We start from the raw sequence: 23,186 nt of genomic DNA, 5'->3' as shown, positions 1-23,186 counted from the left end.
ATCTATCCGATTTTATAGAATTTTTTTTTTTTCAACCAAAATCCCTCACTCTGATTCTTTAATGGAATCTGTCCTGGGTTTTAACAAGGCTTAATTTGAATAAAAATCGAACCTTTAGCCCACTTTTTGCTAAAGCTCCTGTCATGCAAAACATGTTTCCAGATAGCTTTAGCTTCACCATGCAAGGTTAGAGCTACAACCAATCTTCATTTAGGATCGAATGTTTTGCTGGTAATCTTGACACAACCAGGCTTGTAGCCAAAAATTGGTTTCTGTCTGTCAGTAATCGAAGAGTTATTTGCTCACTTTCCTCCACAGACAGGTCAAAAACCGTGGCCATGCAAGATCCTGTTTGTGCACTCGAGCAATACCTGAAACATATGGAGACAAGTCATGGTACACGCAAGCTCCTCTTTTTTCCAAGTGAAAGCTGAGAAACAGGATATCACTCCTCAAGCCCATGCTTCTTGACAAATGGGTTATACACTTGGTGTATTCAGGGCTCACAAGATCTGCGTCACCTCATTAAGATTATAGCTCTTGAGATTAGAGTGATCCTTGTGAGCCTTGTGTTCAAACATGACATTACAATCATGTATAGCCTATCGTGTGCTGAAAAATGGCGTTAAACCCTTCAACAACAACAACGATCCGAGATGTAGATGCTGTTGGGTGGCATGAAGAGTTAACCTTCTCAAGGCAAACCGTGAACCTAGCAGGTCTGGTGGCAGCAGCCCAGATGAACACTAGACCCAATTAAAACAACCAACAGTCTATCAGCTTCGCTAGATTCACCAGTGAAATTTTATAGTTCAGACGATTTCAATAATTATCTTAATCTTTGTGAAGTGGTCACAGATCAAGCGATACTTGGCTATATTGCTTATGTTATTAGAAAAACAGGTTATTCATATGGGGATTCCAGCCATCATTCCCTAATCGGATACCCATTATAGACGTTGGATGTGCAGCATTCCCTCCACCTTTTACCTATTCTCTTAACATTAATGTGGTTCAGTGAATGTTTTTGAAGGAGAAAGCAGATTTTTAAATAAATAGTATTTCTTTGAGAATACTAAATTAGTCACATTACTTAAAAACTTTCCTTACCACCCCACCATGTGAGCATCCTCGTTGGTATCCCGTTAAGCTAAAACAACTAAAAACGTGTCAAGGGCAGATAATGAGCAAGAGTTATTGCCCCTTTTCCATATGAGACATTTTTTAAAAATTGTTGCGGTCGTTTTAACACATTAACCTCTGAAATTCGAGTAGGAAACACATTTTGAAAGCGATTTCTGAATACATCTTAATACATCAACTTCCAGGTGATTTTCTAATAACGTAATGCTGCCTAGTTGTGTCTGAAACATAGTTTTTCATTGGCTAATTGGCTTGGGCATGAGCTTAAGGGTAAAAGTTGGAGTTGTTTTTGTGTGGGTTTTTTTTGCTTAATGGACTGTTTATTTTTGTATGAAGACCACTCTTTATTTCAAATGCCCATCTTATCCTACTTTTTGCAAAGGTTCATCTGTCTGTTTGCAGTTCATACTCTGCCTTAGAACTGAGACCAAAAAGTCTAAAATCCGGACACAAAATCAGATTCCGACCACAGGCAAATTTTGGGTGGAAAAAATTTGGGTCCAAAAAATGAGGTTTTTCCCTCTGTATTTTGCAGTGCAACTAGAACTTCCACATTATTTGGTGTCATTGTAGAGCTACATCTGTCTACCTTTCTATAATACCACCCACTTTAGTGTATCATACATGACCTTGACGCTACAGAGCTCGGCAGTAGGCTACTACCTCCTGCCATGTAAACTCGTCGCCAGGGGTTAATGTGTTAATAGTGCTGGATTCATGAGGTAGCAAGTTAATATTCATAACATTAGTGTGCTTGAACAAGAATTCTCAAAGGAACACAAATAATTTAAAAATTTGCTGTCTCTAAAGATAATAACAAAGAACAATTTTTTAAAAAAATCATTCAAGTCTGTCTTAGACTGCCACTTCTGGATAATGGTGGCCCTCAACGACAGGCCATTATCTTACAAAAATTTATTTCTAAAATAATTTGGACCTTCAGAAAAAATTAAAAAATTCATAATAGCTTAATAGAGATGACATGCAAAGCAAGTTCATATTTTAACTGAAATATGAAAATACCAAAAGCTTTTCAATTGTACAACCCATCCATCCGACTGGAAGTACTATTAAGCATGTAGTTGACAAGATCCTCTAGGCGTCTACTGTTGTGTAAATTATTTCACGTTTACCTTTAATGTTCATCAAACAATCTTGCCTTTTGCTAGCTTGCTGAAATAAAGATGCATCCTTAGTAGTACATCATGATGACACAATATAGGATTGATACAAAATGTTTCTAATACCATGACATTCATTATGGCAAGGACCATCTCTAATCGTATATGGCATTCTTTGTGTGTGTGTGTGTTTGTGTGCAAGTGCTCCATTGTGGATGCTCATTATATCAGTGAATTTGAGATGTTATAACGGGGATTGGGGTTATTGTAATGATAATAATACAGATCATCAATACATATTGTATAAATCTCGTTCTTTCATGCACTACTAAATCTTCATAGTGTCAATATATTGATCTTAGAGGTTAAAGTTCAGAATTGGCTGATGTTAAGGTTAGGCAACAAATTCTTTTTAAAAGTGCTTGGGTATATAACAGCTCAGAACAAACTAACACAAAGTACTTGCAACCATCAAAATAATGCTTATTTGTTCAGATCTAAATGTGATGATTCGGTACTTGAAGTTACATGCAACATCACATATAAATTATTTTCTCTTCCCTTTAATAATAGAAGAGTTGCTGATGAATATTAATTTTAAATTTAAACCATAGCACATGGATTGGGGGAGAGGTCAGGGTTCCCAAGAAGGTCCAAATCCATAGGTTAATAACCCCCAGTATAGAATATTTTAAATCCAGTAGAATACTTTACATTTTGTCCCAGATATTCTTTCCAAATAATGGGCTTAAATGCTTTCCCAACCTTAGAAACTCCCCGCAGCTAATTTGTTTAATGCATGAAGTACCATATCTTCTCACCTATAAGTTGAATCCAATTGCAAACTGCACAGACTCGATCTGCCATCACATAATGCAGTGTTGGATCTGGGTTTAGGACTAGTCCATTGAACAAACAACATGGACCCAGATCTGCTGGTGTATTTTGTGACGGCAGGTCAGGGTCATTGTTGTGTATATTTGGACCTGGCGTATAAGCATGTACATATGGTATATGCAACAGTGATTTGCATACACACATTTTTTATGTCGGATTAATTATGCTTCAGACTACGGTTACCTGTGATTACAATGACATTTATTACAGTGGAATATTGAGGTTCCAGCAGAAAATAATGGGAACAGTTCAGTGGTAAACTTGACTCTTATAATGGACAATTTTGCTTCCAACTAAGACATGTCTGGGAACAAAAATGCATTATTTGTTTGGTATGTTGCTTTTAGCAATGATGCAAGCATTCCCTGAGACTATACTTCTAAGAATATGTCAGAATAGTATACAAATATTTTTTATTTCTTACAAAAATTAGTCATAAATTTAGGAAAATATGCCTGAGATTTACCAAATAATTATGATGATATTGTTTATAAGTATATTTGTTTGGGTTTTTTTTGTTTCTGGTTCATTCTGCTTGGTTATAATTGCTACATTGATAAGAAAAAAGACTGTGATTCGTCTAACATTAATTACTTACACAAAATGGTCAGAAACAAACTTGGCTGCTATAACAAAATTTGATTCTATATTGTTTTTATTGTCAGGTGGGCAAATTGGATGTCTTACTGCCCAAACATGTGCCATTTACAATCCTGTCTGGTGGTATGTGTTTCAAGGAACTTGAGAGACAGATGACTAACAGAAAATTTGTTATAATAGAGCCACGCACAGCTCAAAAGAAGTCACCTGCCAAGATATACTCTATGGTCAACAGAGTTCTGGATCAATAGCTATTCATTATTTATGTCCCCATTTGCAAGAGACTTCATTATAGCAGAAAGAAAAAGAAAAACAACGCTGCTTATTTTTATCTATTTCAGAAACTTGTGATGCTAAAAGCATATATGGTTATCATTTTCTTGGATAATCAGGTATTGAATTTTATTTATCATAGAAATAACATTGCTGAGGAACTTTGAGAACATCACTGACCCTCTAAGCTTGTGATACAAAATGCATTTGTGGCAATCAGTGACATTCAGTTATTAACACCATAGTTTGAAAGATCTTAGACAGTGGCCAGCCTTCTGGTTTGTAGTTTTTCCAGTGGCACCATACAGAAATACTAGACAATATAAAATCACTAGACCTAAGTTTTTCCAGTGGATCCATATATAATCACTAGGCCAAAGTTCTTCCAGTGGTACCATAGGTATAGTTATCAAAACTGACATGTTGCCTATATACATCTTAAACATGTATTTTTAAATTTCAACATATTTGTTCTTTCTTTATATATTCTTTGAACTAATTTATTCTGAGTTCAAATCTTTCTATGATTTTCATTTCACAAAATTGCCAAGGCTTGAGCTTAGCTTGTAAGCAGGAAAGGGTTTGTTTTTGTTTTTCGTTTGTTCTCTTTTTCTCTTCAAAATACTTTAGATTTAACTCGTACTCGTGGAAACTCACAAAGTTTTTTAAATTAAAAGATTTTTGAATCAGTCTTGGACAAGTGATAATTACATGCATACTTAGCTCGCATTTAGGTGAGGTATGGTTCAGAAGTGACACAAATGCTCCTTTATTTCCTTTTTTTTTACTCTGATCTAAATATATACGATTACATTTTATCAGTTGTCCATGCAGATTCAAATATGGCAATAATATTCCTGTCTGGTTGGAGTGTCTGCATCTGATGGGAGATGCCACGGGTTCAAACCTTGGCTGAGCCTTATCAAAGACTTATAAATGGTACTAGCAGCTGCCTTGCTTGGTGCTCAGCATTACGAGGTTAGTGTTAGGACTTGTTGGCCTGATGTCAAGATAATGTGACTGGGTGGGATATGATGCTACATGTCTGCGGCATGATCTCCAAATGCTAGACGCCACTCTAAACTATTACACTGCAGACATCGTCGTGATATGACTGGAAAATTGTTAAAGTTACATTAAAAATCCAAAAACAGACACACATACCAAACCCAGTCAATACTTAAATATCGGGGCACTTGGTATTTTAATACCGAATATAGCAGTCATATAGTCAATAATCCTCTTCATTTAATTGTACTGGTGACCTGTCTCCAGGCCGGTATGGGATAATTTGAATAATTGATGTGGAAATTAATAGCTAGTAGCATGTTTGATGTTATACCACTAAAATTTCTACCGTATATACTCACTTATCAGTCAGATTTTAATTCAGACTTCATAGACCGAGAACTGCCATTGCATTATGCACCAGCAGCTCTGGGTCTATGCTGTTTATTGAAAGTAATCAGTAGAACAAAGAACAGAACCTGATCTGCTGGCACATTATGGGATGCCATATCAGGTTGTGGTTATTTTTTTTTTTCAGTTGGACCTATCTTATAAGGGAATATATATGGTAATTGTTTACCTTTAATTTTGTGGAGATATCAGGAATTTGTCCATAATTAATACAAAACAGAGTATGTAAGTAATACAAGATTAAGTATTGTATATATGTGACATATATATTTTGAAATTTACTTGAAGAAAGTCGTGAAAATTTATATGCCCACAAAATTGGGATAAGTTTTTTTCTTCTCCATTGTGCTTTTTTGTCACAGAAATTTGACCTTTTACTTTCTCTTTGTATGACTCATTCAGACTAGAATGTTAAATAAGAGCCCAATTTAGTTCAGTTATATCTTTTTCCCTTGGTTGTATACATTTATAAGATATTGATAAGGTTTGGATTCTAAATTAGAAACAGTACAGTATCTTGCAGACTGGCACCATACTTTTTTTTTATAGCTTTATCACTTTTTTCTGCATGTTATTATTCATATACATTTTTTAGGATTTAATCATGTCTTCCAAATGATTTGAAAATAAAACCAAACTAGAAAAATGGCTTCTGTTTTAAAGATTCATTATTATATAAGAATACCTATTATAGATACATATATTGAAAAACATTTATGTCAAGATCATATTTGTTATCCATATAAAATAAAAACTTCTAAAAAGTATTTTTATTAGCTTACCTTTTAGTACATGGCAGGTGAGTTTACAGTATTGGTCCATCATCTCATAATGTCTTCAAAGCATGATTGTTATTAACTTTTCAAAAGACACTTGACCTATTTGCACATTATTTTACAAAAGATATTATGGCATCAAGGCCTCCTGTGTTTGTTCATTGGATGCAGATACCCCATCCAGTATTGCTGCCATTACTTAAAATAGAAACTCCATCGATAACCTTCTTGTAAACCACTGAACAGAATTTGATTTAACTTGATAGAAAGCATCCTTGTAATTAATATTATAATGATGTCAGATTTTTTGTTTACAAAAATATTGTAAAGGAATGATATTTTCACCTGAAGAGCATCCATAAAGATTACGTGAAAAGCTTCATGGAATACAGCATGGATATTTTTCTGATCATCGGGTACATGACCTAATTTTACTATGTATTATCAGCAGATGGACAGGTTCAGTTTTACATATATATATATATATACACACACACACACACACACACACACACACAGGTCACAGTATAGTAGTGGATATATGGTGCCTATTAAAAGTGTTCTCATGTGTTTAACAAGGGACATTTAAATATGAAGTGATTAGTCGAAAGGTCAGAAGCCAAGGTCACATTGATAAATTGGGAGTGAACACTTGTGGCAGGAAACTACAGTTTTGAATTTTGAAACATTGTTGAGCACAAAACTTTACATTTTTGGCTTTCATAAATTCATTCTGCAATAAATGTCAGATGAAATGGAAAGTAAAAGCATTACACAGTTCACAGTATACTGTGCAAGTAAAAAATATGAAAAAAGAAATGATATTTACACATCTAATACCAAATAGCCAGCTGATGTATTGGCTCTGGTCTTGGCTCACGATTACATGGTTTAGAGTCGTAAAGGTTAAGTTTTGTTTTTTGTATTGGTTGTAATGATACTTATAACACATTATTGGCTATATCATGCAGAAGAAATGGGAGCTAAATACCTTACCAGTGACACAACTGAGGCAGGCAACCATGGCTGGCCTTGGTGGGCATTGAACTGGCACCCTTTAGTCTGACACTACTGATGGAGCTACCCAGCTCCCCTCAGTGGGTAAGACAGAAAATTCCCAAGTGTCAAGAACAATACAAATACAATTCAGCTTAGATTTGACTTTATGAGACTTTATTTCAAGGTTGTTTTTAATTGTTTATTCACAGTAATAATGATGTCCAGGGTCTGTGATGACCAGAATAAGGATTCAGTGTGTTATCATTTCTCCTGGTTTTTTCGCCTTGAAGCATGAGCCAGAGAGTTACCTTTCTGTATGGGGGGCCCCAAGTGGTCTAAAGCGCTTACCGTTCCGGATCACTGCCATCTCACCGCTGTCTGTGTGGATTTGAGTCGAAGGCTCGGCTAGCATGGGTATGTGGGAAAGCCTGCCAGTAGCTTCTCGTGGGTCAGTGGTTCTTCCCTGGGTTTTCCAGGGTTCTTCCTCCACCATTTATACTGGCCGCCATGTATAGCCTATCTTGTGCTGAAAAATGGCGTTAAACCCTATAACAACAACAACAACCTTTCTGTATGGTTTATTCATTTTCCCTATATGGAAACTTGTTTGCAATAAATGGTTCAGTTCCTTTGCTTGGGCAGTTCACAAACCATTTTCAGCTAAAAACACATTCAGTACAATGGGGCATTCATGCCAAGGTCAACCTACAATAACATGCATTAGATAGTTGAGTTGACTATTCTTGGCCTTTTCACTGAGTTTTGAACATTAAAGATGCAGTCTCTAATGACTCCTTGTGTATATATGTATGTGTGTGTGTATATATATATATATATATATATATATATATATATATATATATATATATATATATATATGTATGTATGTATGTATGTATGTATGTATCTCTTAATGTATTACCCATTACATGTATTAACTATTCCTTCTGTATTGATAATTGTACGGATTTGTCCTTCAAATACATTCCACAATCAAACGAATATCAGGAATTGGATCATGCTATCTCGCAAATCCAGCCCTACTATAAGGGGAAAATCATCTTTTTATCTATCTCATATAGACAAATAACTCTTATCCATTAGCTTCTCTTGCCACATGTCACCAGTTTCTTAGCTTCACAGCTGTACCTATAAGATCATAAATTTTACATCCAACAATCCAAGTCATTGTAGTGTTAAAATTGGACCATCCAACTTACATTTTGGATTTATTGTGTTGGACATGTATTATTCTGCAGATCGTATACATTATTTTTACAATTTCTGCCAAATTTGAGTGACTTTATCACCTCTATGCACTTGATCCATTGAAGACCACATTACTCCACTCTGTTGTTGACCTCATGTTGTGCTTACGAGTTGGTGTGAGACTATTTTTGCTTATTCCATTAGTAATGGAGAGGGTATTAGTGAGTTAGTAATGTTCTACTATTGTTATTGTATGGTTTTTTTTTTTTTCTTCTTTTCTTGTGTTGTTTCAGTAGAAAAGTCAACTAAATGCATGAATGCACAAGTTCAAAGCATGAAGACATCTGAAACATCTTATTCCGTTAGTAATGATAATGATATTAGCAAGTTAGTAACATGCTGAGTTATTAATTTATGCTCTTTTTTTTAAAAAAAATGTCTTTTCAGTGGAACTAATGCATGAAGCACAAAAAGTTCAAATCCATGAAAGACAGACATGACTCTTGTATGTACTAAGTGTACATCGTCTATGCTATGCATGCATAATACATGGACAAAGGAGGTCAGGGCTATTGTAATCCAGAAGGCAGCAAAAGGGAAGAAAAGACACAATAAGTTGAAGATAGAATAGCATTGATATCATCGAGTCTTGTGGAGGATCTGGGTCCTAAATATCATTGCTTGCAACTGTCAGCCACAGTAACATCAGTGGCAGCGAAGGGAGGTCATGTTGAGATGGTACAACTGTCCATCCTTGGATAGATGTGTCACCTGGTCCAGGAAACGACAACACAATTATTGATGTCAGGCCTTTGTTTCCCTTGCTTGCTTCTGCAACTTTTTCTGACTCATTGGGGAAGTGTCGTCCCACACACAAACACACACACACACACACAGCCCCCAATTTTAGGCTGTACAATGGGTGTAGATCCCCCTGGAAATCCTCGCATGGCCTTCAGGCATGTAAGTCCGGACATATAAGGTTTGTACTGGCACAGTCACCAACCATCTCAGCATTGGGACCTTTTTGATGAAGCAGTCTGCTCAACCAGAATTTATAGGAATCTTAATGCAGATCCATACATTTTGTTACATTTAGTCACACTGTCAGCAACATACCCTTCAATGATGGAGATTTCAGTGAGAAATCTGTCCCTCATGCCAGGCCCTTGAGCAGCAGGTACCGGTGATAACCAGACTGCCTTCTACACCTCCAGCATACAGGCAAACCAGCTTCAGTACCGGACTTCCACATGTTCACTGCCTATCCACACACGAGAGTTAGTAACATTTTATAAGAGGAAAGAATGGAGTCATTGATGCCACCTGGTATGACTTATCCAGAGTTGCATGCAGAACCAGATTGGGCCTCAACACACAGTGTGATGAAGCTCCTCCAAATCAGCCATGTTCACATCCAACCATATACTGGACCAAGTTTAGCTTTAAGGCCACATTTGAGGAAATTTATAGGGTGTTGGCAACTTCAGAATGCCCTCCATACCCTACCACTACTCAAGACTATAAAGTTAAAACATCGGTGGATTTCAGTGAGGAGGAAGCTATGACATCTTTTCAGCTCCTTCCCCAGTTGGCTAAAATTAAGATCAATGACTAGCTTTCGAGTAGAACTGGTGAATTCTAAGGCTTTCTTCTCATCTCACTGGTATAAAACTCAGTACCTTCAGTAATGATCTCCTCTCCCTTGATAAAAATCTAGCAGTCATTCATATGTCTATCCATGGTTTTATAGAGCGGACAGAAATTTATTCCATGCCATGTCAGAGCTAGTATGGAATGATGTCACTACATCTTCACTGTTAGATTTAGCCTCATTGGTAATTTTCTGACTCCATGAGAAATCTGGCAATAAGCATGCTTGAGAGGTGAAGGCCAGGATCGCTAGAGTCGTTTACAGGGCAACTCACCATGCCATGGCCATTGCATTGACAGCTTTGGCCAACTTTGATCTGATACATCATGATTCATATCTGTGGTTCATGTCGCTGAATCCTGATCATACCCTGGCTTTACAGACAACCACATTTGGGTCATTATTTTTTTTTGGCGGAAGAATTGAAGTTTTGATGCAGGCAGCTCGGGAACTACACCTCCAACTCCACTGCTCCACCCACAGGTATTTAAAAAACTATCAGTCCCCACCAGGGTGGAGGGACATTGAGTGGACTCGGGGGACAAGGGATCTTTTCAATCAGATGCGAAACAATATAGATCCCAACCGAATGCCAGGGGACAACAGTCTATCCAAATTAAGAGGCAACTTACCATACAGAAGAAGTAAGAAACCAAGTTTCTCTGCCTTCAAGTCTATTACCATAAACATAGACATACTCACCCCACTGCCTGCAGACTGCGTACCTGTGGGTGGCTAGCTCCTGCATTTTCTGGCTCACTGGATCTCCCTATTCCCTCAGATTGATTGGGTGATCCAGGTCATTTTGGGGAAGCTTTAGATTTATCTAAGCCCCTCCCCATTTCTTGTTTCTCCTCTTTATGTATGTACTGTCCAGTTGGGAGAAGGATGCCTTTCTATAACAGGAGATAGTCATTCGTTGAAAAATAAGCAGTGGAGATTGTGCAAAGACCACTAGCACTGGGGTTTTATTCAAGACAGTTTCTTATTTTGGAAGGCTAATGGCAAGTTGAGGCTGATCATCAACCTGAGTTGCTTTATACAGTTAATTTCACCGTGGAAATTCAAGGTGGAAATGGTGAGATCAATCCATCTCTTCATCCTATATATAGATCAGTATACCATTAGTCTTAATCAGACCAGCAAATATTTTCATGCCCTTATCCACCTAATGTTACAGAAATTTCTTCGTTTTGATTACCTCATCACACTTTATCAGTTCAAGGTTACGGACTGCATTCATCACTCTGTTCTGATTAACTTCATCTACAATGATAGCAGTGTGTCTGGACAACATCCTCCACAAATGTATGGTAAGTTCCATTCTACTCCAAGGCAGAAACAATCTTCTCTCACTTTTAGATCATCTAAGTTTTCTAGTGAACTGGGTAAGTCAAACCCCCATATATCCCAACTTTTTGTCCATCTGGGTATGGAGTTTACCACCAACCTGAATCTAGTATGGCTTCCTTGTGTTCACATAATCAGGATCATCTTGGCAACTGTATGGATTGTTCAATGCGGTAGCAGATTTGATCACACTCTGCCTTTTTTAAAATCCCAGTTGTGCCCCTTTTCAAGTCCCCTTGATCAAACAGTCTTTTTCAAGCCCAAGATGAGATCATTCCTGCATCAGTATTGCAACCCAGATTGGCTGACCATGGGGATCCCATTGGAGAAACCTGAAGCAGAAATAATGGTATGTACCAATGCCATTATATACAGTTTGTGTGCCCACCTGTTGCTGGACTTCCCTGCCATCAGCAGCATGGGGGAGTCAGGGGAGTGGCCATGACACATCAACCTTTTAGAAATGAAGGCTGTCATCAATGCATTTCACTGCTGCGAAAATTGACATGCCCAAATACTTTGTGGTAGTGTCCTGTCTCCTCAAACGGGGGCACAAAATCATCAAATCAGTTTGTTCTAATTAGGCATTTCTTCTGTATGTGCAACAATCTCCATATCATCATCCAATTCAGACACATTCCTGGCAGACTCATTGTCTTGGTGGAAACTCTATCCAGAAAAGGTCAAGTTCTTCACATGGAATGTTCTCTGTCAATTAGTCATTACCCGGATCTGCCCACAAGTTGCCCTCTTTTTTCTCTCCAGTCCCAGACCCAGAAGCTTGGGCCATAGACACTATGTCACTCAGTTGGGAGGGGTTGGCTTTTGTCCAGACAGCCTCACAAGACAAACATTTTAAACCTTTGGTTATGGAAAGAGTCTCGAGGGCAAGAAGGTCCTTCACTCTAAAGGCTTACATGGGGAGGTGGCAAGTTTTCAGGGACTGGTGACATATCAATTACATTGTTCTTCTGAGTGCGTCAATCCCTCAGCTGGCCAACTTTTTTCTATGGCTCTTTAAAGAGTATCAGTTGGCTAGAATTACTATCAAAGGCTACTGCTTCATGATATCTGATCATTCTGGCATCATGATAGACATGATATTATAAAGATCTATCCGATTTTATAGAATTTTTTTTTTTTCAACCAAAATCCCTCACTCTGATTCCTTAATGGAATCTGTCCTGGGTTTTAACAAGGCTTAATTTGAATAAATATCAAGCCTTTAGCCCACTTTTTGCTAAAGCTCCTGTCATGCAAAACATGTTTCCAGATAGCTTTAGCTTCACCATGCAAGGTTAGAGCTACAACCAATCTTCATTTAGGATCGAATGTTTTGCTGGTAATCTTGACACAACCAGGCTTGTAGCCAAAAATAGGTTTCTGTCTGTCAGTAATCAAAGAGTTATTTGCTCACTTTCCTCCACAGACAGGTCAAAAACCGTGGCCATGCAAAATCCTGTTTGTGCACTCGAGCAATACCTGAAACATATGGAGACAAGTCATGGTACACGCAAGCTCCTCTTTTTTCCAAGTGAAAGCTGGGAAACAGGATATCACTTCTCAAGCCCTTGCTTCTTGAAAAATGGTTATACACTTGGTGTACTCAGGGCTCACAAGATCTGCGTCACCTCATTAAGATTACAGCTCATGAGATTAGAGTGATCCCTGTGAGCCTTGTGTTCAAACATGACATTACGATCTGAAATGTAGATGCTGTTGGTTGGCATGAAGAGTTAACCTTCTTAAGGCAAACCGTGAACCTAGTAGGTCTTGTGGCAGCAGCCCAGATGAACACTAGACCCAATTAAAACAACCAACAGTCTATAAGCTTCACTAGATTCACCAGTGAAATTTTATAGTTCAGAAGATTTCAGTAATTATCTTAATCTTTGTGAAGTCGTCACAAATCAAGCGATACTTGGCTATATTGCTTATGTTATTAGAAAAACAGGTTATCATTCATATGGGGATTCCAGCCATCATTCCCTAGACGGATACCCATTATAGACGTTGGATGTGCAGCATTCCCTCCACCTATTACCTATTCTCTTAACATTAATGTGGTTCAGTGAATGTTTTTGAAGGAGAAAGCAGATTTTTAAATAAATAGTATTTCTTTGAGAACACTAAACCAGTCACATTACTTAAAAACTCTCCTTACCACCCCACCATGCGAGCATCCTCATTGGTATCTCGCTCAGCTAAAACAACTAAAGACGTGTCAAGGGCAGGTAATGAGCAAGAGTTATTGCCCCTTTTCCATATGAGACATTTTTTAAAAATTGTTGCGGTCGTTTTAACACATTAACCTCTGAAATTCGAATAGGAAACACATTTTGAAAGCAATTTCTGAACACATCTTAATACGTCAACTTTCAGGTGATTTTCCAATAACCTAATGCTGCCTAGTTGTGTCTGAAACATAGTTTTTCATTGGCTAATTGGCTTGCGCATGAGCTTAAGGGTAAAAGTTGGATTTGTTTTTGTGTGGGTTTTTTGCTTAACGGACCGTTTATTTTTGTATCAAGACCACTCTTTATTTCAAATGCCCATCTTATCCTACTTTTTGCAAAGGTTCATCTGTCTGTTTGCAGTTCATACTCTGCCTTAGAACTGAGACCAAAAAGTCTAAAATCCAGACACAAAATCAGATTCCGACCACGGGCAAATTTTGGGTGGAAAAAATTTGGGTCCAAAAAATGAGGTTTTTCCCTCTGTATTTTGTAGTGCAACTAGAACTTCCAAATTATTTGGTGTCATTGTAGAGCTACATCTGTCTACCTTTCTATAATACCACCCACTTTAGTGTATCATACATGACCTTGACGCTACAGAGCTCGGCAGTAGGCTACTACCTCCTGCCATGTAAACTCGTCGCCAGGGGTTAATGTGTTAATAGTGCTGGATTCATGAGGTAGCAAGTTAATATTCATAACATTAGTGTGCTTGAACAAGAATTCTCAAAGGAACACAAATAATTTAAAAATTTGCTGTCTCTAAAGATAATAACAAAGAACAATTTTTTAAAAAAATCATTCAAGTCTGTCTTAGACTGCCACTTCTGGATAATGGTGGCCCTCAACGACAGGCCATTATCTTACAAAAATTTATTTCTAAAATAATTTGGACCTTCAGAAAAAATTAAAAAATTCATAATAGCTTAATAGAGATGACATGCAAAGCAAGTTCATATTTTAACTGAAATATGAAAATACCAAAAGCTTTTCAATTGTACAACCCATCCATCCGACTGGAAGTACTATTAAGCATGTAGTTGACAAGATCCTCTAGGTGTCTACTGCTGTGTAAATTATTTCACGCTTACCTTTAATGTTCATCAAACAATCTTGCCTTTTGCTAGCTTGTTGAAATAAAGATGCATCCTTAGTAGTACATCATGAAGACACAATATAGGATTGATACAAAATGTTTCTAATACCATGACATTCATTATGGCAAGGACCATCTCTAATCGTATATGGCATTCTTTGTGTGCGTGTGTGTTTGTGTGTAAGTGCTCCATTGTGGATGCTCATTATATCAGTGAATTTGAGATGTTATAACGGGGATTGGGGTTATTGTAATGATAATAATACAGATCATCAATACATATTGTTTAAATCTCGTTCTTTCATGCACTACTAAATCTTCATAGTGTCAATATATTGATCTTAGAGGTCAAAGTTCAGAATTGGCTGATGTTAAGGTTAGGCAACAAATTCTTTTTAAAAGTGCTTGGGTATATAACAGCTCAGAACAAACTAACACAAAGTACTTGCAACCATCAAAATAATGCTTATTTGTTCAGATCTAAATGTGATGATTAGGTACTTGAAGTTACATGCAACATCACATATAAATTATTTTCTCTTCCCTTTAATAATAGAAGATTTGCTGATGAATATAAATTTTAAATTTAAACCATAGCACATGGATTGGGGGGGGGGGGGTCAGGGTTCCAAACAAGGTCCAAAATCCATAAGTTAAAGACCCCCAGTCCCAGTATAGAATATTTTAAATCCAGTAGAATACCTTACATTTTGTCCCAGATATTTTTTCCAAATAATGGGCTTAAATGCTTTCCCAACCTTAGAAACTCCCCGCAGCAAATTTGTTTAATGCATGAAGTATCATATATTCTTGCTTATAAGTTGGATCCAATTGCAAACTACACAGTCTCTGATCTGCCATCACATAATGCAGTGTTGGATCTGGGTTTAGGACTAGTCCATAGAACAAGCAACCTGAACCCAGATCTGCTGGTGTATTTTGTGATGGCAGGTCAGGGTCATTGTTGTGTATATTTGGACCTGGCGTATAAGCATGTACATATGGTATATGCAACAGTGCTTTGCATACACACATTTTTTATGTCAGATTAATTATGCTTCAGACTAGAGTTACCTGTGATTACAATGACATTTATTACAATGGAATATTGAGGTTCCAGCAGAAAATTAATGGGAACAGTTCAGGGTTAAACTTTAGTCTTATAATGGACAATTTTGCTTCCAACTTGGAGACATTTCCAGGTAAAGAACATGCATTATTGTTTTGGTGTCTTACTTGTAACAGTGATACAGTCATTACCCGAGAATATACTTCTAAGAATAGGTCAGAATAGTATGAAAAGATTTTTTATTTCTTACAAAAACTAGTCTTAAATTTAGGAAAATATGCCTGAGATTTACCAAATAATTATGATGATATTGTTTATAAGTATATTTGTTCTTTTGTTTCTGGTTCATTCTGCTTGGTTATAATTGCTACATTGATAAGAAAAAAGACTGTGGTTCATCTAACATTAATTACTTTAAAAAATGGCCAGAAACAAACTTGGCTGCTCTAACAAAATTTGATTCTATATTGTATTTATTGTCAGGTGGGCAAAATGGATGTCTTACTGCCCAAACACGTGCCATTTACAATCCTGTCTGGTGACAAGTGTTTCAAGGAACTTGAGAGACAGATGACTATGAGAAATGTAGCGGTAATAGATCCACACACAGCTCAACAGGAGTCACCTGCAATGATATACGCTATGGTCAACAGTGTTCTGGATCGATAGTTATTCCCAATTTATGTCACCATTAGCAAGAGACTTCATTATAGCAGAGAAAAAAACACAACAAAAAACACTGCTTCCTATGTTTATCCACTTCAAAAACTTGTGATGCTGAAAGCATATATGGTTATCATTTTCTTGGATAACCAGGTATTGAATTTTATTTATCATAGAAATAACATTGCTGAGGAACTTTGAGAACATCGCTGACCCTCTAAGCTTGTGATACGAAATGCATTTGTGGCAATCAGTGACATTCAGTTATTAAACCATAGTTTGAAAGATCTTAGACAGCAGCCAGCCTTCTGGTTGGTAGTTTTTCCAGTGTGGTACCATATATAATTACTAGACCAAAGTTTTTCCAGTGCCACCATAAAGAATCACTAGACCAAAGTTTTTCCAGTGCTACCTTATAGAATCACTAGACCAAAGTATTTCCAGTTGTACCATATAGAATCATTAGACAAAAGTTTTTCCAGTGGTACCATATAGAATCAATAGACCAAAGTTTTTCCAGTGGTACCATATAGAATCAAAAGACCAAAGAGCACATTATACATTATATTTATCTCTGTTTTAGAGAGTAACACTGTCCGTATCACCTGCAGACATTGTAGTAATATGACTGGAAAATTGTTAAAGTTGTGGTACCATAGAGGATCACTAGACCAAAGTTTTTCCAGTGGTACCTTCTAGAATCACTAGACCAAAGTTTTTCTAGTGGTACCATATAGAATCACTAGACCAAAGTTTTTCCAGTGGTACCATATAGAATCACTAGACAAAATTTTTCCAGGGTACCATATAGAATCAATAGACCAAAGGTTTTCCAGTGGTACCATATAGAATCAATAGACCAAAGGTTTTCCAGTGGTACCATATAGAATCAATAGACCAAAGTTTTTCCAGTGGTACCATATATAATCAATAGACCATATAGAATCACTAGACCAAGGAGCACATTATGCATTATATTTATCTGTTTTAGAGCGTAACACTCTCCGTATCACCTGCAGACATTGTAATATGACTGGGGAAAAAAATCGTGAAAATTACATTAAATATCCAAAACACATACACACCAATTCCTGTCGGTACTTAAATGTTAGGGACATTTGGTATTTTAATACTGATTATAGCGGTCATATACATTAAGATTTGAATAATCGTCTTCCTTTAATTGTCCTGGTGTCCTGTCTCGAGGCAGGTAATGGATAATGAGGTGGAAATTATGATCATCAGAGAGTGAATCAATAGCCAGTAGCATGTTTTATGTTATACCACTAAAATTTCTACCGTATATACTCACTTATCAGTCAGATCTAAAGTCAGACTTCATAGACCGAGAACTGCCATTGCATTATGCACCAGCAGCTCTGGGTCTATGCTGTTTATTAGGAGTAATCAGTAGAACAAAGAACAGAACCTGATCTGCTGGCACATTATGGGATGCCATATGAGGTTATGGTTTTTTTTGCAGTTAGATCCAACTTATAAGGGAATATATATGGTAATTGTTTACCTTTAATTTTGTGAAGATATCAGGAATTTGTCCATAATTAATACAAAACAGAGTATGTAAGTAATACAAGATTAAGTATTATATATATGTGACATATATATTTTGAAATTTACTTCAAGAAAAGTCATGAAAATTGATATGCCCACAAAATGGAGGTAAGTATTTTTTCTTCATAGTGCTTTTTTGTCAGAAATTTGACCTTTTTCTTTTACTTTCTCTTTGTATGACTCATTCAGACTAGAATGTTATATAACAGCCCAATTTAATTCAGTCATATCTTTTTCCCTTGGTTGTATGCATTTATAAGGGATCTATAAGGTTTGGATTCCTAAATTAGAAACAGTACAGTATCTTGCAGACCGGTACCATATTTTTTTTAGCTTCATCACTTTCTTCTGCATATTATTATTGTTATCCATTTTTTAGGATTTAATCATTTCTTCCAAATGATTTGAAAATAAAACCAAACTAAAAAATGGCTTCTGTTTTAAAGATTCGTTATTAGAATACCTATTATAGATGCATATATTGAAAAGCAGATTTATGTCAATATCATATTTGTCATCCATATAAACTAAAAACTTCTAAAAAGTATTTTTATTAGCTTACCTTGTAGTACAGTGTTGGTCCATCAGCTGATAATGTCTTCAAAGCTTGCAAGCTTTCTGTTTCAATTGTCTATCATCCTCTGATATTCACATTAATATCCAAAGTAACATATCCAGCTTTATTTTGAAGATAAAGGTAAACATTTGCATATTTTGAATATAAAAGATTTTATATATATATATATATATATATATATATATATATATATATATATATATATGCCTCATTAATCAGACTCTGTTTATTTGTAAACTTCGTTATATTCATAGTTCAATGGAAATAGAATTCCTAAATGTTAATTTGCTCCATTGATCCAGAAATTCACATTTCAGATCTGGAAATCAAAATCGGGAACCAAAGTGTAAATTTACTATAAAATTTGCATTGATAATCTGGAAATAATCTGTCCAAAAATAATAAAATTTGAGGAATCATAAATGAAGACACTGTCAGTTGAATAACATAGATACACCTACGCAAATCTGGAGGTGTGTTAATATACGAGTCTCTGAGGGTCACATTCTAGTGGCACATTAAAGTTATACATTGATGATGTGCATGGAAAAACAAAAAGCAACATGACCATATCGTAACCAGCAGTTGTATAAACAACATGTTTTGTGCTTGCTAATTAGGGTGTTAATAACAAAATAGTCATACTTGGATCAAGTCGGCACAACATTTGGTTAATAAATTGAGTGTCATTAAGTCTCATTGTTGTTACAAATTGTATGTAAAAATCATAGTTTGTTCATGGCTGCACAAATAAAATTGACTGATTTAAGCTCTGGATGGTATAGGGCTTCATTTCAGAATAAAATGCAGTGCCAGTTATTAGCTTCATTAGTAGCTATAACAATCGTAAAGTTTGACTTATAAAAATAACTGCATTTCATTAGTTTACCATAATGTATTTAACTGCAAGATATCTGCTTGTATTTTTTTATACGTTTTACGTTATTATGGTGACACCATCAGGCAACCGAAGAAAAGTTTAGATACTGGCTAGCATAAAATGATTTTCCAGCATCAAATGAGATCAACCCAAAGCTCTCATTTAAGATATCTGCTGGCACATTATATCCAACTCATCTTTAGACAGTGGCAAGTCGACAATTGCGGACATCATAAAAAACAAGGACATGGTTGTCTGTACCATCTCATGTTAATTGTTTAAACTTGGATGTATGTACAAGTGCATATAATGAAGTGAATTAAATAAAATTCAATAGATGTACATGTATTCATTAATTTCAACCATACAGTACAAGTACAGCTATGGACCTCCTGGCATGATGACATAAAATATAAATGTGCATGATTCAGTAATCTGGAAAACTCATTAATTCTGACATATTCAGTGGGAATGAAGGTAGATGTGAGATTCTACTGCATATATATATATATATATATATATATATATATATATATATATATATATTATTTTTATGAACAACCCAGACTATTCCTAATGATTTTTAAATATATCTTTGCAAGACTGAAGGAATAATTTGCAGTGTGTTGAAGTAATTTGGATGCAAAGTATAAAAAGGGACAAGCTGAAAGAATTTTCATTCAGCGAGTTCAGCTGATCAGATACAACAAATGCACATGCCAACATGCCAATTATTATAAAGCTTCTTTAAGACACTGTTGATATAATCTTATCAAAATTTGGTCTCCAGGGTATTAAAAAGCTCAGCCAATCAGACACAAGGATACCTCAAAAAGTATTGATAGTTTGCCATAGTAATCAAATTCATGATATATTTTGAAGATATAGGACATTTATTTGCAATAACACATGACCTGCTTTTATTGCATTGCTATATCTTTTTCTGGTGCTAATTGTCATTCTGAGGTGATTATTCGCTTCACCATTTGGTATTTGGAGATTTAAAATAAAACGACATGATCCAAGCCTTGTACCTGAAATCAACCTCCATTAATCAAAATATCATCCATCTTTTCTTTAGACAGTGTGGTTTTTACATGTTTCTTGGGTGCTCAGTGTTTTCATCAAAGTTGTCAAGGTGGCCAGATGAGCCAGAGAAGGAAGTCCATTAACCCCTTTCCTTCCCTATGGAGGAAGGCAGATGTCCCTTGTGATTTGTGCTCTCTCTTGTAAAGTCTCCGTCTTTTCAACATTCCATATGTGCCAGGTTGTAACTTGTCACAGAGGGTTGGTCAGATCTCACACATGATGTGTCTGTCCTTTCCACAATAAAGGAGGTCACTGGCCCTTCAGTTCTTTTAAGGACACCCATTTGGTTCTACCAGTACCTTCTGGTATCTTCACAGTAATGGGTGTACACCCTTGTAAGGAAGGGTGCAGTAGAGAGGGTGAAGAAATTGTAAGTCTAGGAATTTATTCTTGGATCCTCCTAGTTTGAAAAGGGGGAATTTTTTATACCTGATATCAATCTTCTCCCATGGAACAAGTTTTCTTCTGGAAGAGCAATTCAAGATTGAGACAATCTGCCTCTGTCAGGAATGTCATCAGGCCTAACAACTGGGTGGTCCCAGTACATCTCCAGGAAGTTTATATTCACATCCACATCATCACAGCCCACAGGAAATTCCTGCAGTTTTGCCTGGGGCAAGAGATCTTTCAGTTAAGGCCTAGCTTCAGCATACATGTACCTTGTATTACTATGTGCAAGTGTTCATACATATGCCTTGTAAGACTGCAAGCGCTCATCATATAACTTGTATAACTATGTACAAGTGTTCATCTAACACCTTGTATCACTGCAAGTGTTCAGCATACATATACCTTGTACACCTATGTGCAAGTGTTCATTGTACATATACCTTGTACAACTATGTGCAAGTGTTCATTGTACATATACCTTGTACAGCTGTGTGGAAGTGTTCAGCATACATATGCCTGGTACACCTATGTGCAAGTGTTTATACATATGACTTGTAAGACTGCAAGTGCTCATCATATAACTTGTATAACTATGTGCAAGTGTTCATCTAACACCTTGTATCACTGTGCAAGTGTTCATTGTACATATACCTTGTACAGCTGTGTGCAAGTGTTTAGCATACATATACCTTGTACAACTATGTGCAGGTGTTCAGCATACATATACCTGGTACACCTATGTGCAAGTGTTCATACATATGACTTGTAAGACTGCAAGTGCTCATCATATAACTTGTATAACTATGTACAAGTGTTCATCTACCACCTTGTATCACTGTGCATGTGTTCAACATACATATATAATGAGTACATCTATGTACAAGTGTTCATTGTAACATACCTTGTACGACTATGTGCAAGTGTTCATTGTACATATACCTTGTACAGTTGTGTGCAAGTGTTTAGCATACATATACCTTGTACAACTATGTGCAAGTGTTCAGCATACATATACTTGGTACATCTATGTGCAAGTGTTCATACATATGACTTGTAAGACTACATGTACTCATCATATAACTTGTATAACTATGTGCAAGTGTTCATCTACCACCTTGTATCACTGCAATTGTTCAACATACATATATAACGAGTACACCTATGTACTAGTGTTCATTATACATATACCTTATACAACTATGTGGAAGTGTTCATTGTACATATACCTTGTACAGCTGAGTACTAGTGTTTATCATACATATACCTTGTACAACTATGTGCAAGTGTTCAGCATACATATACCTCATATAATTATGTGCAAGTGTTTAACATACATATACCTTGTTCAACTATGTGCAAGTGTTCAGCATACATACACCTTGTACAACTATGTGTAAGTGTTCAGCATACTATACCTTGTACAATTGTGCAATTGTTCAGCATACATATACATTGTACAACTATGTACAAGTGTTTTTCACATACCTTGTACAACTATGCAAGTGTTCAGCATACATATACATTGTACAACTATGCACATGTTCAGCATACATATATATTGTACAACTATTTGCAAGTGTTCAGCATACATATGTATTGTATAAACAGTTACTGCAGTTGTTTGGCATACACCATGTGCAATTATGTGCAAGTGTTCAGCATACATATACATTGTACAACTATGTGCAAGTGTTCATCATATACCTTTTATAAGTGTTGAAATATTCATCACATGCATTGTACAACTATGTGCAAGTGTTCAGCATACATATACATTGTACAACTATGTGCAAGTGTTCATCATATACCTTGTATAAGTGTGTTGAAATATTCATCACATGCATTGTACAACTATGTGCAAGTGTTCAGCATACATATACATTGTACAACTATGTGCAAGTGTTCAACATGCATATACATTTACAATGATGTGCAAGTGTTCAGTCTACATATACATTTACAACTATGTGCAAGTGTTCATCATGATACCTCATATGACTGTGAAAGTGTTCCACAAATCATTTTTGGAAAGTCCTCAGACCTACTTTTGCAGAAAATCATTGATGGAATCCAAAATCAGCATCTTGATATTATTTCAGTGCAAGTAAAAGAACAACAGATCAATTCTCAAATATTTATGAAAAGTCAAATACACTATTTAATGATAACAAG

General features: G+C 36.1%; 1 protein-coding gene across 1 annotated transcript in view; it reads left to right on the top strand.

Annotated features, from left to right (window-relative positions):
• LOC149807719 (uncharacterized) overlaps window positions 1–18,737 on the top strand; it is a 105,645-nt gene extending 86,908 nt beyond the window's left edge. Inside the window, exon 10 of the mRNA XM_089969726.1 lies at window positions 16,327–18,737. Coding sequence (XP_089825852.1) covers window positions 16,327–16,512 — 186 coding nt within the window. The 3' untranslated portion in view covers window positions 16,513–18,737. The remainder of the gene's footprint in view (window positions 1–16,326) is intronic.
• The last annotated feature ends 4,449 nt before the right edge of the window (window positions 18,738–23,186 follow it).

Source organism: Sinohyriopsis cumingii, chromosome 1 (assembly GCF_028554795.1).
Source record: "Sinohyriopsis cumingii isolate HCF-2022 chromosome 1, ASM2855479v2, whole genome shotgun sequence".
NCBI lineage: Eukaryota > Metazoa > Mollusca > Bivalvia > Unionida > Unionidae > Sinohyriopsis > Sinohyriopsis cumingii.
The sequence above is the reverse complement of the archived record's forward strand: the minus strand, read 5'-3'. Positions and strand labels throughout refer to the sequence as shown.